Source organism: Microchirus variegatus (genome assembly GCF_963457635.1).
Source record: "Microchirus variegatus genome assembly, chromosome: 5".
Classification (NCBI taxonomy): Eukaryota; Metazoa; Chordata; class Actinopteri; order Pleuronectiformes; family Soleidae; genus Microchirus; species Microchirus variegatus.
Genome location: NC_139806.1, coordinates 34,072,181 through 34,085,579, shown reverse-complemented (window position 1 = coordinate 34,085,579; position 13,399 = coordinate 34,072,181). Strand labels below are relative to the sequence as shown.

The window sequence follows — 13,399 nt, the reverse complement described above, 5'->3', positions numbered from 1 at the left end:
CCGTAGCAGACAAAGCGGAGAGAGAGGAGGCGGGACTTCCTGCTACAAGTAAAGAGACGCTTGATTTGTTCTCTCGCGTTTGTCCTTACAGGCTCCGGTAGAAACATGGCGTCTCTCTGCTAACAGTGGCTATGCAACCGCGGCCCGCGACCATGAGACAAAAACTATTATACAGCGACTAGACAATGCAGGAGCACATAATATGTATAAAAAAGTGGATTTTGGGTTATATAAACCCATAAATACTACACAGTGTCCCTTTAAACCTCTTGTCGAGCCTTTATTGTATAAGACACAGTGCGCATGATCGGCGTGACAAATCAATCACATGTCAGATCTCTGACATGCCATCTCTGGTTTCTCCTTTAAGGCACTATTTTTGGCAAAATAATGATCCAAGCAAAAAAAGCAAAAACAATAGGGCCTTCAAATCTTCCTGGGGAAGTACAAGATGTAAACTTCAAAAATTACCACAAAATTTTAAAAAATGGAGCTTTCTTTTGGATTTAAAATATGGTTTCAATGTTTGTTTGTTTTTGTTACATTCATAAGCTTCGCAAATTTGCGACCTTTAGGAGTCGGGACCGACGTGTTCCAGTGGCTGACTTTAGGGGGCACTGTTGAGCCATTTCACGACATTCATAGCTAACGACAATACAATATGGGAAAAAATATTCAGCGTTTCTTGAGTTTTGGGATTTTTCATGCATGTTCAAACCAACCAAAAGGCACCGTTTTTCGGTAATAGACGGAAAACAGAAAGACGGAACATGTTCGAACAACAAAGAACTCTTTCTACCCCACTGCCATCAGAATCCTGAACAGCTGAGCAGGACTACAATTGACACTTTAAACCTAACACATGTCACTTTAAATCTGTTGCAGAGCATCTTGCACAACCAGTGTGCACTTTATGTACAGTTCTTCTTACACATGTTTATACTTATTCCATGCATATATATTATTTTAGTTTTTTTGGTAATATTTATTTACTATTTTTTCTTATGTATATTATACTTTTTAAAACATTTCTTTCTACTTTATGCTGGTATTTTTGAGTTGACAGCAAAGTAAGAATTTCATTGTACAGGAAAACGTGTTTCTTTACTGTGCATATGACAATAAACACTTTGAATCTTGAATCTTGAACTGTGGAGGGCAGCATTACGCCTCTCAGTCGAAATTATGTTTAGGAGAAGAATTCATATTATTTTCTTGTTCTTTGTGTAAAAACACACTGAAAACACCAAGAAAAGCAGAAACGGCTTGTATGATCCTTTGATGTAAAATGATCAAAGTCTCGAAAAAAAAAAAAAAAAAGGAATTCGTGAAACTGTATTTTAGTGTACAAGCAAGACAGTAGATCACAAGATAACTAACTACGACAAATTCTTAAACTTATAATGATAAAAGCAACAATAATAATATGTATAATAATAATAATAATATTATTCATGGATAAGCTCCTCCCCTCACTCTGCACCCTGTCACACCCGCCCACTTCTCCTCGTCCAGCAGCAGCAGCAGCAGCAGCAGCAGCGGAGGAGCTGCCGTGCTTCGTCTTTCACTGAGGAGATCCTTAAAGCCGGAGCAGTAGAGAAACACCGTACAGCCATGGCAGAAAACGCCGGCTTGGAAAACCACCGCATCAAGAGCTTTAAAAACAAGGGTCGCGATGTCGAGGTGAGTCAGCGTTGTGGTGCTATTGTAAACAGTCCAAAATGGATCGGTTTTTACGTGGAAAAGTGATAGTCCGAGGGCCTCGCTGGGGGAGCCTGGCCCCGGCTGCAGTTGCTTGCTAGCTAGCTAGCTTATCGTGAGCATTTCGCCATCAGAAGTGCTTATTGGCCTGTTTGTAGGCAATGTCGCTCCATAATTACCCGATAGATCTCGAACGAACGCCCGGTGGCCCACCAAGTGTCCCGAGTCAACGTATGTACGAGAAGGCACAACATTACAATTTCACCCTTTGAAATAATAACATTAAGGACAGCCAATGTAGCTGTCACTGTCAGCTAACGTTAACTAGCAAGTTGGATGGACACCGGTCGCAAGCGAGGCTGGGCCTCCGGCACCCCGATGTGACATGTTTATACAAACCAGCCGACCTCCGTTAATACCTGCGTTAACTCGCGAACATTACGTGCAATTGACATTAGTAGCAAAACGTCAATTTATAGGTTTAACTAAAGCTACACGGTTGGTCTACATCCACACTAAACTAAACGCTGCCCCTCCTTGTTAGCTTGCTAACGCTGTCAAGTAGAGCGCCAGCGTGTAAAAACAGGTGAGCTAGCAAACACTTAGCTGCTGGCTCACACCTAAAGTGTTTAGAATAACTCCTGAACCGTGTACTTTACGCATACGTAGCCATTCAAAAACGATGGACATTGAATTAACAGTGGTGCAGAGAGCTCAATTTAGAGTGGTACAATGGGAGTAACATAAATGAGGTAGACGTATTTGCTCTCGCAGATTATATAGTGAACAGTATGTGTATGTGAAGCAGGGAAAACAAGTAGCAAAGTACACTAACACTGAAGAATCGTGTACTTGAGATGGATTGATGCATGCATTCACCTGTTCAGGTCATTGCATGTGGTCATGGTCAAGACAATCTGATGAAGTTCAGCATCAGAATGGAGAAGACGGGTTATTAAAGTTACTTCGAAGGTGACATGGTTGTCAGGTCTAACCATTAGACGAGCTGGAATATTTCAGGAAACTGCTCAACCACAGGTTTTACAATCAACTATATTTCAGGTTTACAGAGGTTGATCAGAAAAAAGTAAATATCTAGAGATGTTCCGATACCACTTTTCCCCTCCCGATTCTGATACTTGCAGTGGGTATCAGGCCGATACTGATACCAATGTGTTGTAATTTTCATTCTTTAAAAAAAAAAAAAATTACACTGCACCTGCATGACCGTAATATGATTATCATTGTGGTGAGGCCTGGCTCAGGTTAAACCCTCTTAAAAACATGAATGAATACAGCAAATGGAAGCCATTTATATGTACAATTATTTTTTTTAACTTGAACAGTATAAAACAGTAGTGCAACTGCAACTTAACTAAAATATCTAGAAATAAATTCCTTTGATAAAACTTAAGTGCTGCTGCTAAAGTAGACATATTATAGCCTATTTCACCAAGTGAACCTAGGTCCCTGGTGTCCTAATGAACATGTCGCATGCTTTGGTCAAAATACCTTAAGGATGAAGCACCACATCAGTTCAATCACTCAGCTGATCGATTCTTCTTCGTGCCTCTAAAACAGCAGCTGCCAGTGGCAGAGCGACGAAGAAGAACTGTGTCAGAGCTAACGGAGATAACCATTAAATGGATTCCCCTAAGTTACGTGGTATCCGATCGGTGCCTGTACTCCAGGACTCGCCAATACCTGCATTTTCGGCAGTATTGGAGGCCTTTCTGATACTGGTACCAGAGTCGGAACAACTCCAAAAATATACCATGAGCAGCAGGTATCTCAGAGGCAAACGTATCATTGATGCTAGAGGTTCCAGTTTGACCACACCAAAGGTGCTCTGTTTGAGATCTGATGACCGTGGAGGCCATGAACATTGTCATGCTCAAGACTCCAGTTTGGGATAATTGGGATAACTCAAGTTTGAGCTTTGTAACGTGTAACGTCTAGGGATGTAACGATGCATCGTGACACTATTAAAAATCGGTACAAATGCGTGACGATTCACACTGTAGGATATGTTCTTTTTTTCAGAAATAGGTTACGTTATCTTAAAAAAAGTCACTGGAGGGAAGACATGGCGACGGTAGGCAACAACTTTGAGATAGAGGATGCACCGAGTTGTTTAAAATCACCTGTGTGGTGGAATTTTGGATTCCCTATATACACAAATACAACCGGTGAGAAATGGACAGACAAAACCAAAACGGCATGTAAATATTGCAAGAGACTGCTAACGTATAGCGGCAACACGAGCAACACGCAGCAGCATATCAGCCTACGAATTTTCCTACGGATAAAATAACATTTTATTTGGTCACATTGTCTGTAGCTCTAGTCACGTCCATGTAATGACCTGTAATTTGTTCAAATATATTTGAACACCCCCTCCCTGTTCCACAGTCAGTTTTATTACTTTATGAACAATTTCAACAAGTGTTACTTTATTAACAGTATTGACAAGAAGAGTTGGATGGATAAAACACTCCCTGAAATGGAAATCACCTACAGCTTTTAACAGAAATGCAATAATCTGTTTCTTAGGCTGTGTTTTAAAACGAACTGAACTTATGTTCAACTTAATTCCCATAATATTTCAAGTCTTTCAAGAGGGAGGAGTCTCCCTCATGTAGGCTTGCATCTCCGAAGGTGCTGTCGCTGTTGAAAACGGCTGGTTGTTTTGCAGTAAAACCATTTCACCTTTTTGTTATAATCTATCTGTGCGAAATTAGAACGTTGGATTTTTATTAAATTTCCTATTCCGACTATAACTTGACCTAATTATGTTGGGTGAGCTGTCAAATTCCGTAACGGCCATGCTGTTAAAGTGACAGGTGAAAGGGTTGTGTGACATGAAAACCTCATGTGTCCTACTTGCAAATCCACAGTTTGAACGATTGGCAAATACTTGTTGACAAGTTATCATCATACATTATAATGATTCACTTTGAGTATTCAGGAATACAGTAATGCTCAATGTGACTGGGTCGTTTATAAAAAAGGTTATGTTCAGACAGAACCAGATGAGTGACCAACATAAGACATGAATACCTAGATTTGTTCAGACTACATATGTGGCTTAATTGTTTATCTTTGAAGACACATTCTTGTTTGGTTGTTGTGATGGGCTATGGGTACCCCAGAGGTGGATCCGGTTGTTTTGAAACGTAGTCGGTGTGACAAGCACATGACTACTGCAACAGGCAGACTTAGCAAAGTGCATTCCTGATGCTATATCAGGCATGTTGGATATCCGACTTAGGCCCTCTTGTGCTCTTCTGTATGAATTAAAATGTTCCCTATAAAGGGATGACTCGTACTAACACAGAAGAAAATCCGTTTGTATATTTAGGTCAGACACAACAACACCCCTTGTTTCTGACAGCATTAGCAAAAGGAACAGCTTTACATTCCAAAGCAGTAAAGTCTCACTCACATCGCTAAGATCCTTCTGTTTTTCTGGATACAAATTTGTGGTTACTGTTAAGGTTAAGCATGTAACATTAACCCAATATGATTTACGGTACGATTTGTAAAGAATGTCTTTTTTTTTACTATCTACTAGTGCCTCTGTGGGCTCTAGGAGTTTTTATTTTTTATTTAAGCATATGTAACCTAATGTTAAATGTATGTAGCCTACTGCATTGAATACATTCATTGAACGAGTTGCATTATTTTATCTTAATGCCCAGATTGTACTATTACATTAATGTTGTTTGCAATAGGGTGTTTTCTGTTTGGGTCAATATAGTGGCATTATTGTTATTCGAGCAGTGGTTGGGAGACACCACTCTGCAGCCTCCTGAGTTATGACAGTCCCAGATTACCTAACAGGCTATTTAGGAAGGCAACATGAACCTTTTCAGTCACAAGATGTCAGAGCACCTCAAACTGTTCAGGATGAACTAGAAACTCAACACGCACAAATCCACTTGTTTGTGAGGTTTGAAGAACAATGGTGATCTTTTATTTGTCCCAACGCCTTTAAACTTGCGTTTTTTGAATTGTTCCTGAAATCTAGGTAATTTTCCTATCTCTGCAAAAAAAACGTATGATGTATATTTTTTCCACTGCGGTAATTGCTGATTTTCTTAAATGTTTCTTTTTGTTTGTGTTGCAGACTATGAGAAGACATCGAAATGAGGTGACGGTTGAGTTGAGAAAGGTGAGAGAAGATGCACCGTTTGTCTGCACACACAATCACTAAGCCCTGGACTTCATCCAGACTCAGGTTTTGGTTTAAGTGCACCATATGTACTAGCTTTAGGTCCAAGTTGCACCAGAGTTTCATTGGTCCAAGAATAGAAATCCCTGGTCGTACTATATTCTGCATCTAAGCAAACTTCCATAAAGTCAGCACACACATGGCCAGTCTGAAATTGTATAATATAAATTAGGGCTGTAACCATACACAAAATCAGGATTAGATTTGTATCACGATTTTTGACCCACGGTTCGATACATTCCACGATTTTTTAATTTTTTTTTAAATTTTTTATTTAAACAACATTTACTTATATAGCAAATTAATGTAACATTTAATAACAAATATTTTGGAACACTGTGAACAGATTTGAACATAAATAAATAAATAACCAAAGACTTCTCTCTTTTCTGTAACAAAATAATACTGTTGAAAAATACAAAGTAAATGATCAATCAGAATGGGATTTGTCCCCAAAGCATGCTGGGAAATGTAGTTCTTCATGAGAAGCGTTTTTTTTCCCGGTGGAAATAACTTGTTTTGATAAACAGCAAAGGTAAGACAACATTTCCGCTTGTATTTCTTGCTCTTATTTTGGGGCTGGATCCGTGAATCTTGTTCGTAGAGTGATAAAAAATGGTACCGTTAGAATCTGTGGATTCTCCGCTGTTTACATAATCACGCTGACGCTCCGGTGCCGCCTTTAAACATGTGCGCTGTAACGTTTTTGTAACTCCTGCGGGTTTGATCCATCGGCGTTTTAACTGTGTTTGGTGAACATGAGAATGGTTTATATGAGCTGAGTTTCTGACCTTTCTGTGGGTATGCAGCATGTCTGTGTTTGAGTACAGTCGCGATGAAATAACAATTTTCATTGTTTTCACTCCAGTCTCAATCTAGAAGACCTTTAACGCTGTAATTAAGGAATAACCGATGCATCAGATGAGCTGATCTCTTTGGTTAACTGTTCAAAGAGAGAGAGAGAGAGAGAAGTTAGTTCTGTCGCGGGGAGTTCATAATCTGTCCAATCAGCCAAGTTTCGCTTTTGCGCAAAGAGACTTTCCAGCATTTAATTTATTTTATTGGTGTTCCAAACTGATCTTGGACAGACTCTAAGTGGGTATAGAGAGGCGCTTGCTGGCCGCAGTTTTTGCGTGCGTCATCGCAACATTGTTTCCGTGGTTGCCGGGGGAAACGGGAGGAAAATAGGGCGTCTTTAGGACGTCCCGCGCTTTGCTCCTGTCTTCGTCACAAATTCTTGGTCGACTAAAGCCCTGAAATTTCAACTAAAAATCGACTAAGTGTGCGGCTCTTTTCAAATTAAAAGTGTGCGGCTCTTTTCAAATTAAAGGGGTTCAACAGGTCTGTTGAACAGTCTGACGGCTCTAACAGCGTTTTACGTAACGTGCATCTACGCAATACCATAGCCCGTGATATCTCAAAATAATGTTCTATGTCCGTTAGTAATATCAGCACAATAACTGTTTTAATATTAAGAATATTTAGATTATTTGGTGTATCTGTGCATGTCCTCACACAGAGCAAGGCTGAACATAGGAGCTCAGCTTCGTGGCCGAGACACAAATAGAATGCGGGGCGCTGCCGATTATTAGACAAGGTGCACATTGCATTACACTATGTCATTAATATTAAAAGCATGTTCTACACTGTACTACTTCATTTTAGGCTCAAAAACAATGTCCAATATTGACCATCAAAGCGGGTGTGACGTCAGGGGAAGGCGAAGTGTTTGTGTTGTTGTCAGTTCGTGGCATGTGAATAAACAAAGTTTAAATAAGAGTGATGTTGTGATGCGTGCATTTATCAGACTGTTTAGTCCCATTTGGCTTCTCACCAGAGGAACCAGTGGTACCAAAGTAGGGCAGATAAAGTTGATTTGGTGCGCACTGAAGTAAAGCGAACATGTTTGTTGTGCACCAAATGCTGTAAAGCACTCTTAGATGCACCTTCACACAAAAATGTTTTAAAGTAAAGTGAACAGCACTGTTAAAAAACAGTATGAAAATAAATTAACATCAACTTGTGTCAGCAATATCAACTTTTGTCAGTGCCTTGATTTTGCCCTGATTGACTGGGAATAACAAGAACAGCATGTAATGACTGTAACAGTCGCTTTCTAAACCTTCAAACTCGTCGTCGTTATTGTCGACAAAGCCGAGAAACTCCTCAAAATCACTGCCTTCAGAAATCTCTTCGCTGTCCATGTCGTCCGTTTGCTTGTATGCGCTTTCCCGTCATCAATGGTAGAATTACGCAACAGCTTTAAATGGGTTAATCACTTAATCGATAACTGTTCAGTAGGTCTCTTGTCAGGCTTCAAACTTGGCAGGTGGCTAGGGGCACCAGAAGTGTAGTGTTTAAACTCCTCGATTTAAATTGTGACATCACAGGTGATGGAAGGCGCATGATGTCACCCATATTAACTCAAGAGACACCTGTCTGTGTGTTAATTGCAACTGTGACCAACAGGCTTCAAACTTGACAGGTGACTTATTAAGGGATCTGGTGTGAGCAACGCAGTAGAAATTTGATGGATACAGTGGGTTGCATAAATATCCGCACCCCTTTAACTTTTCAACATTTTGCCATGCTATGACCAGAAACATTAAATGTATTCAATTGAAATTTTGTGTGAAAGACGCACACTAAGGGATACACAATCATGCAATTACAGCTGCAATTCTAGCCACAGCTGCTTTCCTCTGGGGGTACGGACATTGGTGTGGGAAGGGGTCGTTGCTTCGTTTATGGATACGTAGTCGTTAACTTGAAGCCATGTTTCCGTTAAGCAGAGCAAGTCAAAATCCTGTAAGTCTATCAATTCATTCACAAGCAATGCTTTTGAGCGGAGAGAACGAATATTTAAAGGTGACATAGAGTGGTCCTGTTGCACATAAATGTTAGTTATGGAGGTCTACTTACATATATTAACTTGTTTTTATGGTCAAAAACCTCCTAGTTGCTGTGAACTAGCCGATAGAAATCCTCTTTTCTGACAGTGTTTTTCAGCCGCGATGTTTCAGAGTGAACTTTCACCCCCAGAAGACAGTCTTGTGATTGGCCAGTACTATCCAGCACATCCGTTCTCAGAAGCGCAGCGCCCCCCTCTGGAACGGCGGATGCACTGCTCCTCATTATCAAAACATTGTTTTAACAGTGTTTAAAAATAGCTTCTTCACGACTCCCCGCCGCAGTCCCTTTTATGACTTTAAACCGGAGTCAGACCCAGAGTCAGAAGACACTGTTGCTCGTGAAACACCTCCACAACGGACGTTATTCTTCTTCTGCGGTTCAATGTACGCAACCGGATGTGCCCGGACTAGTGCCCGGAGCAGGACGATCGGTTCTTCAGGAGAACCGCTGCTTACGTAACACGGGATTTTCAGTGATCTCGTTGAGCCCCGAGATTACAATAAAACACAAAGTTCTCAGCAGTGGCTGAAATGTTTGTTTAGAACCGTCAGGGCTTCATAAACAAGGTAATGACGCAGATACACACCAAAAAAACAGCGTTAATAGGAACTTCCGGTCTAGTTCCGCTTTAATAAACCGCACTTACTATGAATAACTCCTCTCCTGTTTCTCCGTGACTGTCTAATGTTTGGAGCCCTAGAGGCAGACACTGTGTTGATCCTAAATCTATGTTCATATACATCTTTAGATCTAGCAAAATCTTTATCTATAGGGGGCGACTGAACGAGTGGAAGCACAGAGAAGCGTGTTTAACTGCAACTCTGTTTCCTGGTCCCCGACTGCTTGTTGTCACGTTTTGGATCTAATAAACATATGAGAATTATTAGCATATTTCAATGTTTTAGTCTAATAATCGTTGATTGGTTTTATAACTGCAGGCACACCTGCCCGCAACAGCGTCCCACGGTCTGTTTGTGCCTATGTTCAGTCTCAGTCACAGTTTGACATGCACATAGCCAAATAATCTAAATATTCCTCAACAGTTATTGGGCTGATATTACTAGTTATTTTCGTATATCACGGGCTATGGTATTGCGCAGCTGCACGTAATGCCAAATGCTGTCAGAGCCGTCAGACTCTGCTGAACTCCAGCCGCGGCTGTGGGTCTTTTCAAAATAAGAGCCTCTTTTAATTTGAAAAGAGCCGCACCCGTAAAGCACCCCGATTAGTCGATATGTAGTCGATATTTCAGGGCTTTAGTCCACCAAGAGTTTCATTGGTTGATTACACCCCTAATATTGTTACATGCAAAACTTACTGTGTAGAAGGCATTGAATCATCACATCATCCCTTTTGAGGTGTAAGTTAATACTGAGGTCTGCAGACAAACAAGCATGTACTAAAATGTGTGTATGCCACTGTTGGAGTGATGAGTCTGAAGTCGAGCACTTTCCATTTCACAGGATCAGAGCAGCAAGAAGCACCGCACTAGCCGATTAGTCATCAGTGACGCACATCTGAATGGTGCACAGGAATGTAGGACAAGGGAATCTCCTCCTACCAATGACTCACATGTGCACTCTAATGGGCGTGTGGGTCTTTCTGCTTTCACATGGCGGAGCCTTAATGCACGTCATAGTGGAGTGCCTCGAGGTTCAATGTCCTTCAAAAATGAGTGTTTGTTTGCTCAGTAGATTAGTCGACAGGCAGATTTGCAGATTTCTGAGACTTGGCTGCCTAGAATGACTTTTCAAACATCTAGGCCAGGGGTCTGCAACCTGCGGCTCGGGAGCCACATGTGGCTCTTCAGCCCCTCTGCAGTGGCTCCTTTCTTTTTCCCCAAAACATGTTTTTTTAAACATCAATGCGATAAATAAAAGTGTTTTAACATTTTGTGCGTCACATCCAATGTCTACGTAAAATAATTGAAATTGGAAAGCCATTTGAAGTCCTGTCCATCTTTGGATCCACATACTTATTTATGCTAGGCAGTTTTTCTCAATTATGAATGGATGACTTCCAATTGCATTAATTTTCCACAAACGATGGAAGGTCTACATTGTGTTTTTGTGTTTGTGTCCTTTTTATCTCCACGTCATAAGGTGTTGTGTATAAGCAGCATTGAAATATCAGCATTTTTCTTTTTGTAGTTCTTAAATTTCATGAATACAACAATCTATAAACATTATATATTTTATCTTTATTTTAGGTTTTGCGGCTCCAGATACAATTTATTTGGGTGGAGGCGCAGCAAAAATGGCTCTTTTCATACTAAAGGTTGCAGACCCCTGATCTAGGCTGTGCTCTGGAACATTATTTGAAAGGGAGATTTTTTTTAAAGTTATTGAAGAAGTCATGAATGCATCAATGAACATTTTGATCTCCTTGTCTCCCTCCTGTCAGAACAAACGAGATGAACATCTACTGAAGAAGAGAAACGTCCCGCAGGAAGAGAGTCTGGAGGACTCAGACGTCGACTCGGACTTCAAAGGAGTAAGTGTGGGTGTATGCTTGAGCCTGCAGGAAATTATCATTATTAGAAGAAGAGAGTGATGTCTTGTCTTCTAAGGCCAAAATTCACGCAAATTACAAAAACATTTTGCCCAGTTGATATTGGGGAAAAGTAGATGACGAAACTTATTTAGTGCCCGTTCTGGAGCTTTAGGTCATAAAACATGTTCATCATCTACATCAGTGTGTGTGTATTTGGGCCTTGGCCGCCTAGTGGGCTGTGGCGGTACTGCAAGTGTGCAGTGAAAATATTTTTCTATTTTCAGTTTTGTAATCATTTGTAATCAACAAAAAAATGCTCTAAAATACGAAATAGCTAACAGGAATAAAGCAAAGCCGTGGTACTTAAGTTATGTGTTATTTTTATTTTATTTTTATACTTATGACCTAGTATAGCAGGTATTCTGTTTATATAGCAACACTGTGATATGTGCAAGTATCCAATATCAGCCAGCCAGCATACAGGCCTAATATTTCAGTTTTGCACTCAATGTATTTGTTCATTTAAATTTTAAACAATGAAATAAATGGGAATTGTGTATTAATCAGAGTCGTGATTTAGGGTCTAGGTAGGATATAATCTCTGTTATGTCTTGTGTCTACCCTGGAGTCTCTTTCCAGTTGGGCATTCCCAAACCACCTTCCCACAGAGGTGTTCAGGAGGCATCCTGACTAGATGCCCAAACCACCTCCATTGCAGAGAAAACTAATTTCAGCCACTTGTATCTGTGTTCCCTTTCTTTCTGTCATTGACTTAACTCATTAAGGCCTGAAGCGCCTGGAAAAAATGTCTCTAAAACCTGAGCTTCAATGCCTACTAAATGACTGATTTCTCAGCCTCTGTAGCAGATATAGGAACACAATTCAAAAAGTATTTGAGAGCTCACTTCGTGGCTTTCCTGTGAAATTAAGTTTATTTAGATACAAAAATGTACAATTAAAGTGAATAACTATTTTCAAGTAAAAAACAGTAAGAAAAAGTAAAGTAATATCAAGTTGTGTCAGTGCCTTGATTTAGTCCTGATGGAGTGTGAAGAACAAGAACAGCATGTAATGACTGTAACAGTCTGCTTCACATGTGACGGTGATGATGCTTACAGCGCTGCGGCATCTGCGGGTAAATCCACCGTCACCCCTGGTGCGCGGTTGTAAACACTCCGTCGATTACGGTGGTGTTTATCGTCATTGTCGCCGACCTCGTCGTCTTCAAACATAATTATGTCTTAACCATAAATCCCGGTCGATTTGTTCAGCGCGTTCGAAGTTATCAGCGATGACGTCATCGAAGACGAAACTCCTCAAAATCACTGCCTTCAGAACTCTCTCCGCTGTCAAAGTCCTCCATGTTCGCACGAAGTAATTTCAAAACAATGTCGCGAGGAACCCTTATACCCCCGAAAATGTACGTATCCGCTTTACTGGCGTCTATGAGAGTATAAAACGTGCAGCCGCTCTCCCAGCGTCAATGGGTTAAAGGAAATACGCTGTTTTTGCCCTGGTTGTGTCCATGTGTCTAAACTCATGGCTCTTGATGTTGTTAGATATACTTTTCACTCTATGACAGTGCTAATGTTTTTTTTCATTTCTCTTTGTGCAGCAAAATGTCACACTTGATGCCATCTTACAGGTAAGAGTTTATATCTTTCAACCCCCCCCCCCCCCCACCCCTGAAAATTTGCGGGGCATGCTTAGCTTTTGAAAATTTTAGGTCAAAACGGGGCTCTCATGGATCGAGTAGTCGTGATGAAATACGGGGGATCTGAGTAGATCTTAGTAAAACATGTTGACAGACTCTCAAGAGCGCACTTTTCACTGTTTTCACACTTGGAATCGTTTTATTGGTGTTCCAAACTGATCTTGGACAGACTCTAAGCGAGTATAGTCCAGGGGGAAACGGGATGAAAAAAATAGGGCGTCCTAAATAGTATTTTCCCCAGGACGCCCGAACGCCCTGCTGGCTAAATGCCTGAGCTGTCCTCTGTACAGTACTGTGCAAACATTTAAGGCACTAAAAGCAATGCCATTTACTGTGGCACAATT

At 40.7% G+C, this 13,399-nt stretch overlaps 1 protein-coding gene across 2 annotated transcripts in view; it reads left to right on the top strand.

The window, feature by feature from the left end:
• The first annotated feature begins 1,541 nt into the window (after positions 1-1,541).
• The window catches only part of kpna3 (karyopherin alpha 3 (importin alpha 4)), a 30,310-nt gene continuing 18,452 nt past the window's right edge, over positions 1,542-13,399 (top strand). Inside the window, exons 1-4 of one of the 2 annotated variants that reach the window (XM_083889102.1) lie at positions 1,542-1,683; positions 5,831-5,875; positions 11,252-11,341; positions 12,957-12,986. In XM_083889102.1, the coding sequence (XP_083745228.1) occupies positions 1,615-1,683; positions 5,831-5,875; positions 11,252-11,341; positions 12,957-12,986 (234 nt within the window). In that variant the 5' untranslated portion in view covers positions 1,542-1,614. Of the gene's footprint in view, positions 1,684-5,620; positions 5,732-5,830; positions 5,876-11,251; positions 11,342-12,956; positions 12,987-13,399 lie in introns of those variants that run through there. The other variant, XM_083889103.1, reaches the window with a different exon arrangement.